The 24240-nt window shown below is 42.7% G+C and overlaps 1 protein-coding gene across 1 annotated transcript; it reads left to right on the top strand.

Moving 5' to 3' along the window:
• Positions 1–1539: 1539 nt before the first annotated feature.
• LOC311120701 (EH domain-containing protein 2-like) lies at positions 1540–22835 on the top strand (the record flags this gene model as incomplete). Its single annotated transcript, XM_084195273.1, has 5 exons — positions 1540–1637; positions 7834–8057; positions 19315–19503; positions 20122–20283; positions 20407–22835. Coding segments are annotated over 5 exons (1234 nt in total), but the record flags the coding sequence as incomplete, so codon positions are not given.
• Positions 22836–24240: the final 1405 nt, after the last annotated feature.

The raw sequence follows: 24240 nt of genomic DNA, 5'->3' as shown, positions 1-24240 counted from the left end.
TCTCATGGTAGTGACTGCCCATTACTGCTTATCACTTATTAACCATCATGTATTCACATTACTTTACTTTAATAAAACATTTCAGTTTTTGAGTATATTACATTTGTTTTATTTGATGACTTTATTATTTTTATTCCAAGTCATCTCATCTCTGAAGAGTTGCTGCCTATGATGTCTGACAAAATCACTATTTTAGTGGGTTTTTTTCAAAGTAAATAAGGCAGACTTTTATGACTGCTGAATACCAACTATCAGTCAGTTAGATCATGTATTTTCAGGTAGAGATCCCTCTTGAAGCAGCTGCTCTCTGTCCCTCTCCATCGCTCATTCTCCTGTCTCTTCTCTCTGTCCCTCTCCATGCTCATTCTCCTGTCTCTTCTCTCTGTCCCTCTCCATCGCTCATTCTCCTGTCTCTTCTCTCTGTCCCTCTCCATCGCTCATTCTCCTGTCTCTTCTCTCTGTCCCTCTCCATCGCTCATTCTCCTGTCTCTTCTCTCTGTCCCTCTCCATCGCTCATTCTCCTGTCTCTTCTCTCTGTCCCTCTCCATCGCTCATTCTCCTGTCTCTTCTCTCTGTCCCTCTCCATCGCTCATTCTCCTGTCTCTTCTCTCTGTCCCTCTCCATCGCTCATTCTCCTGTCTCTTCTCTCTGTCCCTCTCCATCGCTCATTCTCCTGTCTCTTCTCTCTGTCCCTCTCCATCGCTCATTCTCCTGTCTCTTCTCTCTGTCCCTCTCCATCGCTCATTCTCCTGTCTCTTCTCTCTGTCCCTCTCCATCGCTCATTCTCCTGTCTCTTCTCTCTGTCCCTCTCCATCGCTCATTCTCCTGTCTCTTCTCTCTGTCCCTCTCCATCGCTCATTCTCCTGTCTCTTCTCTCTGTCCCTCTCCATCGCTCATTCTCCTGTCTCTTCTCTCTGTCCCTCTCCATCGCTCATTCTCCTGTCTCTTCTCTCTGTCCCTCTCCATCGCTCATTCTCCTGTCTCTTCTCTCTGTCCCTCTCCATCGCTCATTCTTCTCTCTTCTCTCTGTCCCTCTCCATCGCTCATTCTTCTCTCTTCTCTCTGTACAAGTAGGCGCACAATGAATTATGGTCATTGTAGTTAATTACCACGTTTTCTGCGCTAAACTATGTAGAGTATTGACCTGTTGGAAACTACACCTCCTTACTACATCGCACAGTTCAGGCTTGATCTGATTTATCTCTAGAGAAACTGCGCATTAAGCTCAGAATGGGGGGGGGGGGGGGGGGTTAATTGCTCAGCACTTGGAGTGACCATAACTGATAACCATGTTCCTACATTATTCCTACACATTAGTTCCATTGATGTTAACTGATGGAGCGGTGGACGGGATGGGGGTTGGGGTCTGGGGTGAACTGGGGGGCATTTAGTGGAATGTTAGAAAGTTGCCCTGACCTGAGGAGAACCTGTAGGTAACCTATAGATGCTAGATGTTCATACCTCTAACTGTTCCATGTTATGTTATTGTGTAATGAGTGTTGTGCATGTCCCGCCCACTTCTCTGCTGTTGCGTGATAGGTTCCAGTGCGCCCAGCTGCCCAATCAGGTCCTGGAGAGCATCAGCGTCATCGACACGCCGGGGATCCTGTCGGGAGCGAAGCAGAGGGTGAGCCGAGGTGAGAAGAGGTGGAGTGGTGGAGGTAGGGTGGAGTGGACAGGACAAGGTGAGGAGTGTTGGAGGTAGGGTGGAGTGGACAGGACAAGGTGAGGAGAGGTGGAGTGGTGGAGGTAGGGTGGAGTGGACAGGACAAGGTGAGGAGTGGTGGAGGTAGGGTGGAGTGGACAGGACAAGGTGAGGAGAGGTGGAGGTAGGGTGGAGTGGACAGGACAAGGTGAGGAGAGGTGGAGGTAGGGTGGAGTGGACAGGACAAGGTGAGGAGAGGTGGAGGTAGGGTGGAGTGGACAGGACAAGGTGAGGAGAGGTGGAGGTAGGGTGGAGTGGACAGGACAAGGTGAGGAGAGGTGGAGGTAGGGTGGAGTGGACAGGACAAGGTGAGGAGAGGTGGAGGTAGGGTGGAGTGGACAGGACAAGGTGAGGAGAGGTGGAGGTAGGGTGGAGTGGACAGGACAAGGTGAGGAGAGGTGGAGGTAGGGTGGAGTGGACAGGACAAGGTGAGGAGAGGTGGAGGTAGGGTGGAGTGGACAGGACAAGGTGAGGAGAGGTGGAGAGGTGGAGGTAGGGTGGAGTGGACAGGACAAGGTGAGGAGAGGTGGAGGTAGGGTGGAGTGGACAGGACAAGGTGAGGAGTGGAGTGGTGGAGGTAGGGTGGAGTGGACAGGACAAGGTGAGGAGTGGAGTGGTGGAGGTAGGGTGGAGTGGACAGGACAAGGTGAGGAGAGGTGGAGGTAGGGTGGAGTGGACAGGACAAGGTGAGGAGTGGTGGAGGTAGGGGGTCACAGACACACCGGGTCTGGTCTGGTCTGGTCTGGTCTGGTCTGGTCTGGTCGGGTCTGGTCTGGTCTGGTCTGGTCTGGTCCCTCATCTGTCATCGTCAGCTAAAACAACTACTTCCTCCCTCCTGACCTGGCTAACCTCCATGTACTGAGGCAAGGATATTTTTATTTATTTTTTATTTTTAGTCATTTAGCAGACGCTCTTATCCAGAGCAACTTACAGGAGCAATTAGGGTTAAGTGCCTTGCTCAAGGGCACATCGACAGATTTTTCACCTAGTCGGCTCGGGAATTAGAACCAGCAACCTTTCGGTTACTGGCACTACGCTCTACGCTCTTAACCACTAAGCTACCTGCCGCAGGATACAAGGATATAGGGTAGTGGTGTCCACCCACTCTGCCCAGAGTGGGTGAAAACACGCTTTGGTGATGAAATTGAACTTCCTTATGTTATAAAATACATTTTACCAAGACATATGATTCTTCATGTTCTGAATTGTTCAGCGGGGTATTTCTCTAACATATCATTAACATTATATCCAAGAAGTCGGATTTCGTAACCTAATACATCAAGCTCTGTTGACAGAGCGGTGCCGCTTCTCGCAGCAACTTTTGAGGATTTAACATGTTGTGGTGGTCTTCTGCAAAGTTGTTTCCGCGGGTCGCAAAAAAGCCAAATTAACATGACACGAGCTGAATTATATGTACAAATATTTTTCAATAAAAAGCTTGCTCCGTTGACATTTCATAGATACGCTTGTTTTTCTGAGAGATCTTCAAAAAAAGAACAGGAATTTCACATTTACTGTATATGAAAAGCATATACTAAAATATGAAAATACTACGTCATGTCTCAAAATCGATCTTACCTGTATATTGTTTTATGTCCTCCGGATTGGAGAAGAAAGAGGAGTTTGACAGTGAGCCTGTCAGTCAACCTTCATTCTCTCATAATAGCATCCAGCCTATCTGACACAACTCACTGTGCACATTTACATTTGGTTGAGTTGTCAACTAACTTTTGTGGTCCTCTGTAGCTCAGCTGGTATATATATAGATATTATAGGTAGATATATAGAGACTATAGGTATATATATATATAGATATATAGAGACTATAGGTATATATATAGATATATAGAGACTATAGGTAGATATATAGAGACTATAGGTAGATATATAGAGACTGTAGGTAGATATATAGAGACTATAGGTAGATATATAGATATATAGAGACTATAGGTATATATATAGATATATAGAGACTATAGGTAGATATATAGATATATAGAGACTATAGGTAGATATATAGAGACTATAGGTAGATATATAGATATATAGAGACTATAGGTATATATATAGATATATAGAGACTATAGGTAGATATATAGAGACTATAGGTAGATATATAGATACTATAGGTAGATATATAGAGACTATAGGTATATATATATATATATAGATATATAGAGACTATAGGTATATATATAGATATATAGAGACTATAGGTAGATATATAGAGACTATAGGTAGATATATAGAGACTATAGGTAGATATATAGATCTATAGAGACTATAGGTATATATATATATAGATATATAGAGACTATATGTATATATATAGAGACTATAGGTAGATATATAGAGACTATAGATAGATATATAGAGACTATAGGTAGATATATAGAGACTATAGGTAGATATATAGATATATAGAGACTATAGGTATATATATAGAGACTATAGGTAGATATATAGAGACTATAGGTAGATATATAGAGACTATAGGTAGATATATAGAGACTATAGGTAGATATATAGATATATAGAGACTATAGGTAGATATATAGAGACTATAGGTAGATATATAGAGACTATAGGTATATATATATAGATATATAGAGACTATAGGTATATATATAGAGACTATAGGTAGATATATAGAGACTATAGGTAGATATATAGAGACTATAGGTAGATATATAGAGACTATAGGGAGATATATAGATATATAGAGACTATAGGTAGATATATAGAGACTATAGGTAGATATATAGATATATAGAGACTATAGGTGTATATATATAGAGACTATAGGTAGATATATAGAGACTATAGGTAGATATATAGATATATAGAGACTATAGGTATATATATAGATATATAGAGACTATAGGTATATATATAGAGACTATAGGTAGATATATAGAGACTATAGGTAGATATATAGATATATAGAGACTATAGGTATATATATAGAGACTATAGGTATATATATAGAGACTATAGGTAGATATATAGAGACTATAGGTAGATATATAGAGACTATAGGTAGATATATAGATATATAGAGACTATAGGTAGATATATAGAGACTATAGGTAGATATATAGATATATAGAGACTATAGGTATATATATAGAGACTATAGGTAGATATATAGATATATAGAGACTATAGGTAGATATATAGAGACTATAGGTAGATATATAGATATATAGAGACTATAGGTATATATATAGATATATAGAGACTATAGGTATATATATAGAGACTATAGGTAGATATATAGAGACTATAGGTAGATATATAGAGACTATAGGTAGATATATAGATATATAGAGACTATACGTAGATATATAGAGACTATAGGTAGATATATAGAGACTATAGGTAGATATATAGATATATAGAGACTATAGGTAGATATATAGAGACTATAGGTATATATATAGATATATAGAGACTATAGGTATATATATAGATATATAGAGACTATAGGTATATATATAGATATATAGAGACTATAGGTAGATATATAGAGACTATAGGTAGATATATAGAGACTATAGGTAGATATATAGATATATAGAGACTATAGGTAGATATATAGAGACTATAGGTAGATATATAGAGACTATAGGTAGATATATAGATATATAGAGACTATAGGTAGATATATAGAGACTATAGGTAGATATATAAAGACTATAGTCCTCTGTAGCTCAGCTGGTAGAGCACGGCGCTTGTAACGCCAGGGTAGTGGGTTCGATCCCCGGGACCACCCATACGCAAAAATGCATGCACACATGACTGTAAGTCGCTTTGGATAAAAGCGTCTGCTAAATGGCATATTATTATATTATAACTAACCTTGAATTCAACGTGAAATCAACAACAAATGTCACCATATCATTGGATTTAGGTTAAATGTTGGGTGAAAAAAAGACAATGCCTTTACGTTGACGACTCTTTGCAAATCCAATCAGTTTTCCACTTTGATTCAATGTCATCACATTGATGTTTTTGGTTGAAATGACGTGGAAACACCGTTGATTGAACCAGTTTGACCTCCATTGATTTAGTCGCCCTAATCTTGGCCATCCTATAAGGGTCAAAACTACAATAAGGTTTGAACGGATTAGGATAGAGACATGAGGTTTGGACCGGCTAGAATAGAGACATGAGGTTTGGACGGATTAGGATAGAGACATGAGGTTTGAACGGATTAGGATAGAGACATGAGGTTAGGGCCGGCTAGGATAGAGACATGAGGTTTGAACGGATTAGGATAGAGACATGAGGTTTGAACGGATTAGGATAGAGACATGAGGTTTGAACGGATTAGGATAGAGACATGAGGTTTGGACCGTTGGTTTTCTTAGAGGATTATATACACAATTAACATTGTTTTACCCATTGGTAATATTTTACCCATTGGTCAAAAGATGCGTTTTTGATTGGACACCCCAAGGAGACAAGGATATAGGGTGACCCTGGAGAGTTCTTCAGATTCCTCCACCACATCTTGTAAGGCACACACAAAGATAAATACAGGACAGAGTTTTGAGCAAGCAGCCTCATCAATCTCTCTCTCACTCCTTAATTTCCCTCCCTTTCCAACCCTCCATTTCCCTCCCTTTCCAACCCTCCACTTCCCTCCCTTTCCAACCCTCCACTTCCCTCCCTTTCCAACCCTCCATTTCCCTCCCTTTCCAACCCTCCATTTCCCTCCCTTTCCAACCCTCCACTTCCCTCCCTTTCCAACCCTCCATTTCCCTCCCTTTCCAACCCTCCACTTCCCTCCCTTTCCAACCCTCCATTTCCCTCCCTTTCCAACCCTCCATTTCCCTCCCTTTCCAACCCTCCACCTCCCTCCCTTTCCAACCCTCCATTTCCCTCCCTTTCCAACCCTCCATTTCCCTCCCTTTCCAACCCTCCACTTCCCTCCTTTTCCAACCCTCCATTTCCCTCCCTTTCCAACCCTCCATTTCCCTCCCTTTCCAACCCTCCATTTCCTTCCATTTCCAACCCTCCACTTCCCTCCCTTTCCAACCCTCCCTTTCCAACCCTCCATTTCCTTCCATTTCCAACCTAATACTGTATCACAGTTCATGGGGCATGAATAACTATAACAACATTAAGTGTGACTATGTTGGAACAACAGAAGAGACAAAGCCTTGTGGAACATATGAGGGTATGCCATTGCCTCCAGTGTTATGATGGTATTACATTCCAACCTATCAGTTAGGAGAGCTCTCTGCTCAAGGTCCTGTTAGTCCCATTGTAACGCATGTATGGCAGATGATAGACAGGAAACAGCATCAGCTAGTCAGGAAGGAATGTGAGGAAAGAAGGACTCATCAGAGGAAGAGAGAGACAGAAAATAGAGGGAAAGAGAAGTGTTAGAGAGGTGTGACGGGTGTGCTGCCATATTCCCCTTTCCTCTGTCTGCCATATTCCCCTTTCCTCTGTCTGCCATATTCCCCTTTCCTCTGTCTGCCATATTCCCCTTTCCTCTGTCTGCCATATTCCCCTTTCCTCTGGCTGCCATATTCCCCTTTCCTCTGGCTGCCATATTCCCCTTTCCTCTGTCTGCCATATTCCACTTTCCTCTGTCTGCCATATTCCCCTTTCCTCTGTCTGCCATATTCCCCTTTCCTCTGTCTGTGTGTGTCTGTGTGTGTGTGTCTGTGTGTCTGTCTGTGTCTGTCTGTGTCTGTCTGTGTGTGTGTGTGTGTCTGTGTGTGTCTGTCTGTGTGTGTGTGTGTGTCTGTCTGTCTGTGTGTGTGTGTCTGTGTGTGTCTGTCTGTGTGTGTGTGTGTGTGTGTCTGTGTGTGTGTGTTTTTGTGTGTGTGTCTGTCTGTGTGTGTGTGTGTGTGTGTCTGTCTGTGTGTGTGTGTGTGTGTCTGTGTGCGTGTCAATGATACATGTCAGTGTGTCTCCATGATGTGCTCTAAAACCAGCTTCATGGGAGAGCTTCAACATGTTAAGCATGTGTTTTGTGCTCAGCGTGTTGCAAATCTAGAAATGTAAGACCCTCATCTCCTTTTCACTGTAATCTATTAATAATCTGACAGACCCCTCGTGTCCCGTCTCTCCCCTGACCCCTGATCTCTAACCCCTTAACCCCTCCTCAGGCTATGACTTCCCAGCGGTGCTGCGTTGGTTTGCGGAGCGCGTTGACCGCATCATCCTGCTGTTCGACGCCCACAAGTTGGAGATCAGTGACGAGTTCTCTGAGGCCATCGGATCGCTGCGGGGCAATGAGGACAAGCTGCGTGTTGTCCTGAACAAGGCTGACATGGTGGGAACACAACAGCTGATGAGAATCTATGGAGCTCTAATGTGGTCCCTGGGCAAGGTGAGAGGAGACTGTCCTGTATTCATCCCCAAGGGAACTTAGTTTGTCATACTGCAGCTAGTAAAAACTATATAAATGCTCACAACATTAACAATAATCACTAGAAAATAAATATTATTATGAGGGGCAATATGCATTGGTTAAAGCTCAATGTTAAATTCAAATCTCCCTACCATCATCTCTAATATGCCAATATGACACCAATGTCGATGAAAATGTCTAAATCAACTTGATTGGAGGTACACAACACATTCCTCGCCTCTCGTCATGAGCTGTCCGGTAGTTAACGAGAACCAGATACCGGATTTTGAACAGGGTCTTTAGCATTAGGAAAAATATAGAATGTCTTGCCCCGACCTAGCTCAAAATCTAGGCATCGGATAACAACCAGACTACAGCGTCCATAGAGTGACCATTAGACTTGCCACATTTCTGACTGAATACATTTGTAGGGGCAACAGTTTCGATTACATTTATAATTTATCGCTCTCACGTGCTCATTTCTGTCCCATTAAGAACCAACGATGTGCTACCTTTTTGTAGCTGAATCTCAGAGTTTAAAAACCGGACCAAAGCACTTGGGTTGCACAGCAACAACGCAAGTAGCTACAGTGGGGAGAACAAGTATTTGATACACTGCCGATTTTGCAGGTTTTCCTACTTACAAAGCATGTAGAGGTCTGTAATTTTTATCATAGGTACACTTCAACTGTGAGAGACGGAATCTAAAACAAAAATCCAGAAAATCACATTATATGATTTTTAAGTAATTCATTTGCATTTTATTACATGACATAAGTATTTGATACATCAGAAAAGCAGAACTTAATATTTGGTACAGAAACCTTTGTTTGCAATTACAGAGATCATACGTTTCCTGTAGGTCTTGACCAGGTTTGCACACACTGCAGCAGGGATTTTGGCCCACTCCTCCATACAGACCTTCTCCAGATCCTTCAGGTTTCGGGGCTGTCGCTGGGCAATATGGACTTTCAGCTTCCTCCAAAGATTTTCTATTGGGTTCAGGTCTGGAGACTAGCTAGGCCACTCCAGGACCTTGAGATGCTTCTTACGGAGCCACTCCTTAGTTGCCCTGGCTGTGTGTTTTGGGTCGTTGTCATGCTGGAAGACCCAGCCACGACCCATCTTCAATGCTCTTACTGAGGGAAGGAGGTTGTTGGCCAAGATCTCGCGATACATGGCCCCATCCATCCTCCCCTCAATACGGTGCAGTCGTCCTGTCCCCTTTGCAGAAAAGCATCCCCAAAGAATGATGTTTCCACCTCCATGCTTCACGGTTGGGATGGTGTTCTTGGGGTTGTACTCATCCTTCATCTTCCTCCAAACACGGCGAGTGGAGTTTAGACCAAAAAGCTCTATTTTTGTCTCATCAGACCACATGACCTTCTCCCATTCCTCCTCTGGATCATCCAGATGGTCATTGGCAAACTTCAGACGGGCCTGGACATGCGCTGGCTTGAGCAGGGGGACCTTGCGTGCGCTGCAGGATTTTTATCCATGACGGCGTAGTGTGTTACTAATGGTTTTCTTTGAGACTGTGGTCCCAGCTCTCTTCAGGTCATTGACCAGGTCCTGCCGTGTAGTTCTGGGCTGATCCCTCACCTTCCTCATGATCATTGATGCCCCACGAGGTGAGATCTTGCATAGAGCCCCAGACCGAGGGTGATTGACCGTCATCTTGAACTTCTTCCATTTTCTAATAATTGCGCCAACAGTTGTTGCCTTCTCACCAAGCTGCTTGCCTATTGTCCTGTAGCCCATCCCAGCCTTGTGCAGGTCTACAATTTTTATCCCTGATGTCCTTACACAGCTCTCTGGTCTTGGCCATTGTGGAGAGGTTGGAGTCTGTTTGATTGAGTGTGTGGACAGGTGTCTTTTATACAGGTAACGAGTTCAAACAGGTGCAGTTAATACAGGTAATGAGTGGAGAACAGGAGGGCTTCTTAAAGAAAAACTAACAGGTCTGTGAGAGCCGGAATTCTTACTGGTTGGTAGATGATCAAATACTTATGTCATACAATAAAATGCAAATTAATTACTTAAAAATCATACAATGTGATGTTCTGGATTTTTGTTTTAGATTCCGTCTCTCACAGTTGAAGTGTACCTAGGATAAAAATTACAGACCTCTACATGCTTTGTAAGTAGGAAAACCTGCAAAATCGGCAGTGTATCAAATACTTGTTCTCCCCACTGTAGCTAACACCAGTTAAAAAAAAGCTAGCTATATTTTGCTATGTAAGGTTTTTTGCAAATGGCTGAAGTAATCTGTGTAAACTGTTGGCCTTGACACTTGAGTGTATTCAGAGCACAAACAAATAAGCACAAATAAGATGGCGAACGTCCTTGGCTACTATTGCCAGTTGGCTAGCCAACTAACGGTAGCCCGTAACGCTAGCTAGCTACAAGCCAACAAGGCTGTAACATTAGCTGTTTGCACTGGCACAACTCAATGTTGACAATATCACCAACATTCTTCCACAAAGCACAGCTAGCTAGCTAAGTAAAGTTCATAGTCAACACCACCAAACTTTGGGAAACTGCCACGCTGCTAATGTATAATACATGCAATGGGCATTGCTCATCTAACGTTAACATTAGCTAACGTTACTCCATACACTAGTCAACTTGGCTTGCTTAGCAATGTAGCTAGCTAACGTTACAGCCCCTTACCTTATGCATTGATTCAGTGCGCGGTTGCACCCAGGTTAAACAACACCAACATCATTGCTCGCTTCGGCGACCTTTGTGCAGTCAAAAGAAAATGCCATGCTTGCTAACTTGGTTAGCTATGTGACTGTTCTCAACACATAAACTGTTTTAGACTATTTATTTTACCAAGCAAGAGAAAGTACTGAGTGAATGAACAACAACAGAAGCTTACTGTCATCACCAGAATGTCCATTTAAATCGTTTCAAGATACTACGCTCATGACAGGGTTCGTAGCATAAGCGTTAACGTCACCGCCATGGAATCTGAAGGTTCTGGGTTCCCCTTTTTGGAGGAGACATTTTGACCATTCTCTTTGGCGTAAAAAAACGGTCTCCCCCGCCTCCCACTTGCTGTATTCCCGGAGTCCTCCTAGCTAGCTGGCTAGCTAGCTAACTTGCTAGCACACAGTGTCCTTCGCTCCCGCCTGCCGAACACCCGCCTCGGCCATCGTTAACAGAACTACGGGAAAGCAGCTTTAAAACTGGACCAATATAAGTATAAAGAGGGGTTCCTGCAGATGAAGGATTGCTCACAGGCAGGAACGCCAATGAATTGCAGGTCGCAATTAGCACCCTTCTCCGTCTTGCTACTACAAAGGAGAGAACGGTGGAGACTGGGGAGACCAACTCTCAAGGAATACGTTGTTGCCCTCGTCCGTCAGATGGACTCCACCCCTACGGTACATCCCAGGGACACAATGCTTAATGGCAGGGTGGTGGATTGTGTTCCCTGAAATGCGTACACCAGCTGATTGTCGGAGCGCAGGGCCCTCTCTATGCCCTAGTTTATCTTCTGGTCCCACTGGAACATCCAGCTCCTCCGCTGCGGGATATCAGAGAAGACCACTGTTGTCCCGGGAAACATTTGAATGACCACTTCTAAAACCGCAGATTTTCTGCACCAGTGCCGTCCACTTGGTGGACAAATGGTTTCCACCGAGGTGGATGACTAGGATGTCAGGAGAGAAGTAGCACAGGCCCTCTGCTGGCGCAGAACACTGAGCAGTTTGTGCCAGTCAATAATGTATGTCAATAGTTAATGGGTAGACTACAGGTTGATTATTGGTGTATTTTCTTGTTAAAAGAGATCAGGGAAAATGTTTCCAGTTTACCCAATATTGGCTTCAATGGGTTTCTGGTTTTTCGCTTCCCTCTGGAAAATCTGCTGTTAATATTAAATAAATACTAACAACTACATTATCTCTGTTGCCATTTGTCATTATTGTGTTTTGTTTTTTTGTACTTTACTTTATTGCTGTTATGTTGTATAATAATGTTGTATAATAATGTTGCATAATCACCTTCCAGTGTAAAAACCATGGAAATTAAAAACAAGTAGGCGGCATTGGTCTGAAGCTGAAAAAGAAAGGAAATTCACGAGCACCACAATGTCTACTCCTCCACCCATGCTCCACCAAGGTTTTCCAGCATACAGCACACAGCTTTGACCTACAACAGTAGCTATGTTGGTATATTGTACTTCAAACAATGTGTAGGCAGGTTGCTTAGGATTCAAACCTTCTCAAACAGCCTAATTCATACTCTCACTTAAAATGTAGAGTTTTGTTTTTAATACAGTGGGGGAAAAAAGTATTTAGTCAGCCACCAATTGTGCAAGTTCTCCCACTTAAAAAGATGAGTGAGGCCTGTAATTTTCATCATAGGTACACGTCAACTATGACAGACAAATTGAGAAATGTTTTTCCAGAAAATCACATTGTAGGATTTTGTATGAATTTATTTGCAAATTATGGTGGAAAATAAGTATTTGGTCACCTACAAACAAGCAAGATTTCTGGCTCTCACAGACCTGTAACTTCTTCTTTAAGAGGCTCCTCTGTCCTCCACTCGTTACCTGTATTAATGGCACCTGTTTGAACTTGTTATCAGTATAAAAGACACCTGTCCACAACCTCAAACAGTCACACTCCAAACTCCACTATGGCCAAGACCAAAGAGCTGTCAAAGGACACCAGAAACAAAATTGTAGACATGCACCAGGCTGGGAAGACTGAATCTGCAATAGGTAAGCAGCTTGGTTTGAAGAAATCAACTGTGGGAGCAATTATTAGGAAATGGAAGACATACAAGACCACTGATAATCTCCCTCGATCTGGGGCTCCACGCAAGATCTCACCCCGTGGGGTCAAAATGATCACAAGAACGGTGAGCAAAAATCCCAGAACCACACGGGGGGACCTAGTGAATGACCTGCAGAGAGCTGGGACCAAAGTAACAAAGCCTACCATCAGTAACACACTACGCCGCCAGGGACTCAAATCCTGCAGTGCCAGACGTGTCCCCCTGCTTAAGCCAGTACATGTCCAGGCCCATCTGAAGTTTGCTAGAGTGCATTTGGATGATCCAGAAGAGGATTGGGAGAATGTCATATGGTCAGATGAAACCAAAATAGAACTTTTTGGTAAAAACTCAACTCGTCGTGTTTGGAGGACAAAGAATGCTGAGTTGCATCCAAAGAACACCATACCTACTGTGAAGCATGGGGGTGGAAACATCATGCTTTGGGGCTGTTTTTCTGCAAAGGGACCAGGACGACTGATCCGTGTAAAGGAAAGAATGAATGGGGCCATGTATCGTGAGATTTTGAGTGAAAACCTCCTTCCATCAGCAAGGGCATTGAAGATGAAACGTGGCTGGGTCTTTCAGCATGACAATGATCCCAAACACACCGCCCGGGCAACAAAGGAGTGGCTTCGTAAGAAGCATTTCAAGGTCCTGGAGTGGCCTAGCCAGTCTCCAGATCTCAACCCCATAGAAAATCTTTGGAGGGAGTTGAAAGTCCGTGTTGCCCAGCGACAGCCCCAAAACATCACTGCTCTAGAGGAGATCTGCATGGAGGAATGGGCCAAAATACCAGCAACAGTGTGTGAAAACCTTGTGAAGACTTACAGAAAACGTTTGACCTGTGTCATTGCCAACTTTTGTTATTGACCAAATACTTATTTTCCACCATAATTTGCAAATAAAATCATAAAAAATCCTACAATGTGATTTTCTCATTTTGTCTGTCATAGTTGACATGTACCTATGATGAAAATTACAGGCCTCTCTCATCTTTTTAAGTGGGAGAACTTGCACAATTGGTGGCTGACTAAATACTTTTTTCCCCCACTGTACATATGTAGAGTCAAGTTCAAAAGTACTGAATTAATGTGCAAAAGAGACTTAAAGGAGTTGGGAGTTTAAAGCACTTAATTTTTTGTTATATATTGTTTTTCTCTAGGGGGTAGATCAGCTTTAATATTGCAGATATATTGTAACTTCCATCAATGTACAGTTGAAGTCGGAAGTTTACATACACTTAGGTTGGAGTCATTAAAACTCGTTTTTTAACCACTCCACAAATTTCTTGTTAACAAACTATAGTTTTGGCAAGTCGGTTAGGACATCTACTTTGTGCATGACACAAGTAATTTTTCCAACAATTGTTTACAGACAGATTATTTCACTTATAATTCACTGTATCACAATTCCAGTGGGTCAGAAGTTTACATACACTAAGTTGACTGTGCCTTTAAACAGCTTGGACATTTCCAGAAAATGATGTCATGGCTTTAGAAGCTTCTGATAGGCTAATTGACATAATTTGAATCAATTGGAGGTGTACCTGTGGATGTATTTCAAGGCCTACCTTCAAGCTCTGTGCCTCTTTGCTTGACATCATGGGAAAATCAAAAGAAATCAGCCAAGACCTCAGAAAAAATATTGTATACCTCCACAAGTCTGGTTCATCCTTGGGAGCAATTTCCAAACGCCTGAAGGTACCACGTTCATCTGTACAAACAATAGTACGCAAGTATAAACACCATGGGACCACGCAGCCGTCATACCGCTCAGGAAGGAGACGCGTTCTGTCTCCTAGAGATGAACGTACTTTGGTGCGAAAAGTGTAAATCAATCCCAGAACAACAGCAAAGGACCTTGTGAAGATGCTGGAGGAAACAGGTACAAAAGTATCTATATCCACAGTAAAACGAGTCCTATATCGACAAAACCTGAAAGGCTGCTCAGCAAGGAAGAAGCCACTGCTCCAAAACCGCCATAAAAAAGCCAGACTACGGTTTGCAACTGCACATGGGGACAAATATCGTACTTTTTGGAGAAATGTCTTCTGGTCTGATGAAACAAAAATAGAACTGTTTGGCCATAATGACCATCGTTATGTTTGGAGGAAAAAGGTGGTTGCTTGCAAGCCAAAGAACACCATCCCAACCATGAAGCACGGGGGTGGCAGCATCATGCTCTGGGGGTGCTTTGCTGCAGAAGGGACTGGTGCAATTCACAAAATAGATGGCATCATGAGGAAGGAAAATTATGTGGATATATTGAAACAACATCTCAAGACATCAGTCAGGAAGTTAAAGCTTGGTCTCAAATGGGTCTTCCAATGGACAATGACCCCAAGCATACTTCCAAAATTGTGGCAATATGGCTTAAGGACAACAAAGTCAAGGTATTGGAGTGGCCATCACAAAGCCCTGACCTCAATCCTATAGAACATTTGTGGGCAGAACTGAAAAAGCATGTGCGAGCAAGGAGCCTACAAACCTGATTCAGTTACACCAGCTCTGTCAGGAGGAATGGGCCAAAATTCACCCAACTTATTGTGGGAAGCTTGTGGAAGGCTACCCGAAACATTTGACCCAAGTTAAACAATTTAAAGGCAATGCTACCAAATACTAATTGAGTGTATGTAAACTTCTGACACACTGGGAATGTGATGAAAGAAATAAAAGCTGAAATAAATCATTCTCTCTACTATTATTCTGACATTTCACATTCTTAAAATAAAGTGGTGATCCTAACTGACCTAAGACAGGGAATGTTTACTAGGATTAAATGTCAGGAATTGTGAAAAACTGAGTTTAAATGTATTTGGATAAGGTGTATGTAAACTTCCGACTTCAACTGTAATTGTCTGCAACACTTCCAATCCCCCATATGTTTTTTCTTCTCGCAAATATATATATATATATATATATATATATATATACACACACACATACATATACACATACATATAAATACATACATATACATACATATCCTTTAAAAAAAATATATTTCCCTTTATTACTTTCCAACCCCACCACCCCTTCCCTAATTGGAGTAAACTAGTGAACAACAATGCTTAGGTCTCTACTTCCAGCTTATACTATATACATTTAATGGACACAGTCAATTTTAATAATTCTATTTTGTTTGTTTTTACTCCTGTACTTCCTCTACCCTCAACCTCTATGATCATTTTCATGATGTCCATCCGGTTTGCTTCTATATGCCATATCTTTCTAGCTGTGCTCTTTCACAAAAGCTCTCAACCTATAACCTACAGTGGCTTGCGAAAGTATTCACCCCCGTTGGCATTTTTCCTATTTTGTTGCCTTACAACCTGGAATTAAAATGGATTTTTGGGGGGGTTGTATCATTTGATTTACACAACGTGCCTACCACTTTGAAAGATGCAAAATATTATTTCTTGTGAAACAAACAAGAAATATGACAAAAAAACAGAAAACTTGAGCGTGCATAACTATTCACCCCCCCAAAGTCAATACTTTGTAGAGCCACTTTTTGCAGCAATTACAGCTGCAAGTCTCTTGGAGTATGTCTCTATAAGCTTGGCACATCTAGCTACTGGGATTTTTGCCCATTCTTCAAGGCAAAACTGCTCCAACTCCTTCAAGTTGGATGGGTTACGCTGGTGTACAGCAATCTTTAAGTCATACCACAGATTCTCAATTGGATTGAGGTCTGGGCTTTGACTAGGCCATTCCAATACATTTAAATGTTTCCCCTTAAACCACTCGAGTGTTGCTTTAGCAGTATGCTTAGGGTCATTGTCCTGCTGGAAGGTCAACTTCTGTCCCAGTCTCAAATCTCTGGAAGACTGAAACAGGTTTCCCTCAAGAATTTCCCTGTATTTAGCGCCATCCATCATTCCTTCAATTCTGACCAGTTTCCTAGTTCCTGCCGATGAAAAACATCCCCACAGCATGATGCTGCCACCACCATGCTTCACTGTGGGGATGGTGTTCTCGGGGTGATGAGAGGTGTTGGGTTTGTGCCAGACATAGCGTTTTCCTTGATGGCCAAAAAGCTCAATTTTAGTCTCATCTGACCAGAGTACCTTCTTCCATATGTTTGGGGAGTCTCCCACATGGCTTTTGGCAAACACCAAACGTGTTTGCTTATATTTTTCTTTAAGCAATGGCTTTTTTCTGGCCACTCTTCTGTAAAGCCCAGCTCTGTGGAGTGTACGGCTTAAAGTGGTCCTATGGACAGATACTCCAATCTCTGCTGTGGAGCTTTGCAGCTCCTTCAGGGTTATCTTTGGTCTCTTTGTTGCCTCTCTGATTAATGCCCTCCTTGCCTGGTCCGTGAGTTTTTTGGTGGGCGGCCCTCTCTTGGCAGGTTTGTTGTGGTGCCATATTCTTTCCATGTTTTAATAATGGATTTAATGGTGCTTTGTGGGATGTTCAAAGTTTCTGATATTTTTTTAGAACCCAACCCTGATCTGTACTTCTCCACAACTTTGTCCCTGACCTGTTTGGAGAGCTCCTTGGTCTTCATGGTGCCCCTTGCTTAGTGGTTTAGCAGACTCTGGGGCCTTTCAGAACAGGTGTATATATACTGAGATCATGTGACAGATCATGTGACACTTAGATTGCACACAGGTGGACTTTATTTAACTAATTATGTGACTTCTGAAGGTAATTGGTTGCACCAGATCTTATTTAGGGGCTTCATAGCAAAGGGGGTGAATACATATGCACGCACCACTTTTTTGAAACAAGTTATTTTTTTCATTTCACTTCACCAATTTGGACTGTTTTGTGTATGTCCATTACATGAAATCCAAATAAATATCAATTTAAATGACAGGTTGTAATGCAACAAAATAGGAAAAACACCAAGGGGGATGAATACTTTTGCAAGGCACTGTAGATACTTATTATGGACACAGTATGCTTTACATTAGTTATCTTGTAGTTATTAGTTGTTGTTATTTGTTATTAGTCCCATTCTTCAGCTCCATTCAACACCTCCCATCTATCTCTTAACACCATCCATATTGGATTTCTATTTGCCATATATTTTTCAACTGTACTGTGATGTTTCACAAAAGTTCTGAACCCTTCTATTCTCATTGTTTCTACAGATTGTAAATTGAAAATAAAATTTTTTGCTAAAAGTATTATATTATTGATCGATTGACTATGACTTTTCAGATCACCCAGTAGTGCTATCTGCAGGGTTAGGTCGAGGTAAATATTGCAATCCTTCAGCCATTCCTGGACCTGTGACCAAAAACAAGCTACAAATGGACAGTACATAAACAAATGATCAAATTATTCTGTCTCTTCGCAGCAAAATCTGCAGAGCTGGGAAGATTGTATCCCCCATATAAATAACATTCTATTGGTAGCAAGAATTTTGTATAATAATTTAAATTGAAAAATTCTAAGTTTTGAATCCGGTGTCGTTTTACATATCAGTTCATAAACACTATGCCATGGGATCGGTACGTCAAAAATCTCTTCCCAACTATTTTGCAATCTATATGGGACGGCTGTCAATCCTTTGGTCCTTAAATGAAACTGATATACTTTTTTATTTATCACAATTTTCTATAACCAATTATGGTCTTTAATGCAAGGCCGACAGACAAGTTCCTTACTTTCTCCCCCTTCCACTTTCCTCTTTCATTTTTGCGGTAATGCTGCAATTATTTGGTTGTAATTTTGGGTAGAGCAGACATTTCCATATGTTTTTGTTAGCTGCATGTGTGACATAACTCTACCAGTCCTACCTATGATATAATTATGAAGATTATACCTTTTTAAAACATTTCTTCAAAAAATAATGTTTTTTTAATCAATTAGTATATTTGAGTTTAACCACAATATTTGTTGCATTATTTGTTCTGTCGTTTCTGGAGGATTAAATTGAAATTGCAACCAACTTTCTATGGCTTGTTTTAGAAATAGTGATATTTGGGAGATTATTTCCTTTTCAAATAACTGAAAGTGAGATGTTGTAATCTGAATTAAGGGAAAAAGGCCATTCTTGAACATGGGGTGAGACAATTTTACTAATTTGTAAGAGAATCAGTTCGGATTTAAGTATAACTTTTGTATGACTGAAGGTTTTAGTGATAGGTCTAATGCTTTAATATTTAATCATTTCTGTCCTCCGAATTCATATTCATTATATAAATAGGCCCGTTTAATTTTGTCTTGCTTGCCGTTCCAAATAAAATGGAATATTTTTTCTCATATAATTTACAAAACTGTTCGCTAGGCGTAGGCAAGACCATAACAAATAGGTAAACTGGGATAATACTAAAGAGTTAATCAGGGTGATTTTTCCACAAATAGACAGGTATTTACCTTTTCATGGTAGCAAGATCTAATCTATTTTTGTGTGTATAGCACTTTGTGACAAACGTAAAAATGGCTTTATGGATACATTTGATTGATATTATCGATTTGATTGACAGGTGTTCAACACCCCAGAGGTCCTGAGGGTGTATATAGGGTCGTTCTGGTCCGAGCCGCTGCTGGTCCCTGATAACCGTCGTCTGTTTGAATTGGAAGAGGAGGATCTGTTCAGTGACATCCAGAACCTTCCCCATAACGCTGCCCTCAGGAAACTCAACGACCTGGTGAAGAGGGCACGACTGGTCAGGGTAGGTTATCTGTCTCGATTTTTATTTTTTATTTTGACAGGGAGTCATGCTGAGACCAAGGTCTCTTTTACAGATGAGCCCTGTAATTACCGAACAATACACATCAAAACGAAACAGAGTCATAGAAAACTAATGGATATATCTATCTGGATCTCCCTCTCTCTTTCTCTCTGTCTATCTCTCTCGCTTATCAACGTCGCTCACTCATCCCTTCAGTTGAAGTATGATATAATCAACCCTGTAACACACATACTGTCTAGTGGGTTAGGTAGCTCTACTGAGGAATAAGGTGTTTTACTAGGTTCATATAAGAAAATGAGGCGAGAGTGGCATTGCTGAAGTTAATATTTGCCACCCTCCCCCCTAATTATCTTGTTCTGTCTCTCTCTCTACCCCTCTTTCTCTCTCTCTCTCCCTCTCTCTCTCTCCCCCAACACTCTCTCCCTCTCTCTCTCCCTCTCTCTCTCTCTCCCTCTCTCTCTCCCTCCCCCCTCTCTCTCTCCCTCTCTCTTTCTCCCCCTCCCCCAACACTCTCTCCCTCTCTCTCTCTCCCTCCCCCCACATCTCTCTCTCTCTCTCTCCCTCCCCCCACATCTCTCTCTCTCTCTCTCCCTCCAGGTGCATGCCTACATCATCAGCTATCTAAAGAAGGAGATGCCAACCTTCAGGAAGGACAATAAGAAGAAGAACCTGATCTACCAGCTTCCTGTCATCTTCTCCAAGATCCAGCTGCAGCACCACATCTCTGCTGGGGACTTCCCCGACTGCGCCAAGATGCAGGTCTGTTTAGTCAATTTCTATTTAGGGTTTGAATGTCCAGAGCAAAAGTCTGGTAATTCATCCCTCTGGTAACAGATGGACTGATTGGCTGACTCGTTTGCTGGGTTCTCTGTTCCCATCCAGGAGCAGCTGTTGATCCACGACTTCACTAAATTCAAGCCCATGAAGCCGTCCCTGATGGCCGCTCTGGACGAGCTTCTGGCTTCCGACATCGCAAAGCTGATGCCGCTGCTGCGCCAGGAAGAGATCGACGCTGGGGTGCAGCCAGGGGTGCAGGGGGGGGCCTTCCTGGGGACCCGCGCCGGTCCCTTTGTGGAGAACGACCCATTCGGAGAGGTGGAGAACGGGGGCGAGGACGGGGAGGACGGGGGTGAGATGGCCTGGGTGGTGACCAAGGACAAGCCCAAATATGATGAGATCTTCTACAACCTGGCGCCCAACGAGGGCAAGCTGAGTGGCACCAAGGCCAAGGACTGGATGGTGAGCACCCGGCTGCCAAACTCTGTCCTGGGGAGGATCTGGAAGCTGTCGGATGTGGACCGGGATGGCATGCTGGATGACGAGGAGTTTGCCCTGGCCAGCCACCTGATCGAGGTGAAGTTGGAGGGGCATGGTCTGCCCCCCGAGCTGCCCGCCCGTCTGGTGCCCCCCTCCAAGCGCAGACAGAAAGGATCTGATATATAGAAGACTATTACATCAACCCACCCTGAGGAGCTGACAGCATAACCCTCTGATGGCTGACACACACGCTACTGCCCCCCTACGTTGTCCTCTTGTCTCCTTGTCTTTATGTCTGTAAGCCCCTGGTGCATCTCCATAGTCTTAGGTAGCTTCCTCTGGTCGTTTCATCTCCTGTCCATTTTTTTCTTCTTCGAGGGAGAGTGGAGAGAGACAGTAAGAAAAGGCTTGACAGAGTAGCGGAGATGAGACTCCAACCCTACGTCACCATGGGGGCATGTGATGTGTGGTCTGGAGTCCAGTGTGTCTCCAGTCTGGTTCCTTTCCCATAGTGCAGATGAATGAAAGGAAAGGAAAGGAGGAGGGGAATATACTGAACACTATTGAAATGCACCCCAACTTTGTCTTATTGGATCTAAATGTGTTTAGCTGAGCTGAGGTCAAATAAAGGCTAGTGGCCCACACTGCTCTACTATATTATACTCTATTGCTCTACTATACTCTATTATACTCTAATCTATTATACTCTACTATACTCTACTACTCTACTCCTCTATTCTACTCTACTCTACTCTACTCTACTCTACTCTACTCTACTCTACTCTACTACTCTACTCTACTCTACTCTACTCTACTCTACTACTCTACTCTACTCTACTCTACTCTACTCTACTCTACTCTACTCTACTCTACTCTACTCTACTCTACTCTACTACTCTACTCTACTCTACTCTACTCTACTCTACTCTACTCCTCTACTCTATTCTACTCTACTCTACTCTACTCTACTCTACTCTACTCTACTCTACTCTGCTCTACTCTACTCTACTCTACTCTACTCTACTCTACTCTACTCTACTCTACTCTACTCTGCTCTGCTCTACTCTACTCTACTCTACTCTGCTCTACTCTACTCTACTCTACTCTACTCTACTCTACTCTACTCTACTCTACTCTGCTCTACTCTACACTACTCCTCTCTACTCTACTCTACTCTACTCTACTCTACTCTACTACACTACTCCTCTCTACTCTACTCTACTCTACTCTACTCTGCGCTACTCTGCTCTACTCTGAACACTACTTTCTCCAAACTAGTAGAACTTCTTAACCACATATTCTCTTTCTAAAAGTCTTGCATTTTTATATTTTATATTCTCACACAGATGTTATGCCAGAAATGACATTACACTATTATAAATCCTTACTATCTCACACATCTACTGTTTAACTCAACATTCCTTGGATGACTGGGTCTACAGTGGTATCACTGACTGACAAATCTACTGTTAATTACACACTGATCTGATTACCGGTAAACATGTATCTGACTTATGCCGTACTATATTTGACTTGCTTTTACATGGAGCTATTTAGCAGCGAGTGTTTAAACAAATCAAAACAGACAGAAATAGACACTAATATGTTGAGTATGTACACTAATCTACACATGTATTTGATAGACAGCTGTTGTCATTAGCTACAGTATAAAGCTTGTTTAGTCATTTCTCTGTCTGTCTGTAGGGGACTGGTCTAACCAGTTACATTACAGCACTTCTATAGTATAGCAGCTATACAGTAACTTGCCATAGTTTTTTCCTCGCACACTATTTTCCTTCTCTCATGGCAGAAATATGTTTGTTTTCAACCTCTTTTTTTTTTTTTTACTATTGCTGTTGATTTTGTATGTACTAGACAAAGAACTGCCTTTGTTTGAAATTAATGTCACATGCTATGAGAACAGTGTTGTTAACTAACACAGTTTGATTTGTTTATCTATCTTACTGACTACACAGCTAGCTTCACCAACCCCACCGCTACATGTTGTATTAGCATTACTAGCATTACCTAATAAACTGTATGGACTGTGTTCTAATGACCTCCGCCGACCTCTTGTTCAGAATGAAGAGGAGATGAAGTTGAATTCATAAGTGTTTAGAGAAAGGAAAGAGAACCACGTCAAGTCATCACCACTTGTCCATCTGTGCATTAAATAGTAGATAGACACACTTTGACTAAGTGTGTGGCACGAGGCAGATCTTTCTCTATGCATGTGTGGAACAGTACCATGTTAAGTGTTCCTTAAATATCCCATCAGGACACAAAACAGGATATATATCTAGCCACATACCATATTTAGGCAACACAGTAAAAACAATATTTTACATTTCAAACAAAGCTTAGCCGTGATACAGGCTGATTCTCCTCTACAGTAACAGTATAATGTTCACTTGGTTTCTCAATGACAGTCAGACTAACAGTAGGCCACAGTGCTCCAGGCCAAAACCCCGTACCACCATTTTCCAGTGGTACACTCACTGGCTCACTCACTCTCTCCCATTCTCCCTTAAACACACACACCAAAAAACTTGAATCCAAATCTCTCTCCAGCCTTCAAGCAGTCCCAGGTTTAACCAACCAGCACACTGCACAGTAGATCATGAGGTATCACACTCTCTGTTTATACTCTGTTGAATCCTTTCTGGTGTAAGTGCCTCTGAAATGTCTGTGTGCGCGTAGCGGTTTCGTGTGTGTAGGCTTTTAAGGTTTGTGGAGGGAGGGAGGGAGGGAGGGAGGGAGGGGTGGTCTGGTCTCCCTGCCTCCTCTCTCCCTCTTTCACTCCTCCATGGAAAGAATCACAAATGAGAAACAGGAATTCCTCCCCCCCCGCTCTCTCTTTCCCTGTCTCCCCCTCACTCTTTCTCTCTCCCCCCCTCGCCCTCTCTTTCCCTCTCTCTCTCTCTTTCCCTCTCTCCCTTTCTCTCTCTCTCCCCCTCGATCACTCTTTCCCTCTCTCCCCCTCGCTCACTCTTTCCCTCTCGCTCTCTCTTTCTCCCCCCCCGCTCTCTCTTTCTCCCCCCCCTCCCCTCCCCTCCCCCTCTCCCCCCCCCCCCTCCCCTCCCCCTCTCTCCCCCACTCCCTCCCCTCCCCCTCTCCCCTCCCCCTCTCTCCCCCCACTCCCTCCCCCCCCCTCCCCTCTCCTCTCTCCCTCCTAGTGTACAGTGTGACTCACATGCCAGGAATGTGGTGGGCTGGCCTGAGAACTATTAATATCAGCTTTCCTGGGGTCCGCTAAGTTTCCTTGGGCTCAGGCTCAGCCTCTAGACACTACCTTTATTATAGGCATTAACAACATTCCCCTATTTGGACTTTTCCCTAGGAACAAGATGTTTAGGCCGCACCCATGACCTGCTGTGTGTGTCTGTCTGTGTGTGTGTGTGTGTGTGTGTGTGTGTGTCTGTGTGTCTGTCTCTGTGTGTGTGTCTGTGTGTGTGTGTG

This window comes from Coregonus lavaretus (genome assembly GCF_964263955.1).
Source record: "Coregonus lavaretus genome assembly, contig: HAP1_SCAFFOLD_4377, whole genome shotgun sequence".
In the NCBI taxonomy this organism is placed as follows: Eukaryota; Metazoa; Chordata; class Actinopteri; order Salmoniformes; family Salmonidae; genus Coregonus; species Coregonus lavaretus.
The sequence above is the reverse complement of the archived record's forward strand: the minus strand, read 5'-3'. Positions and strand labels throughout refer to the sequence as shown.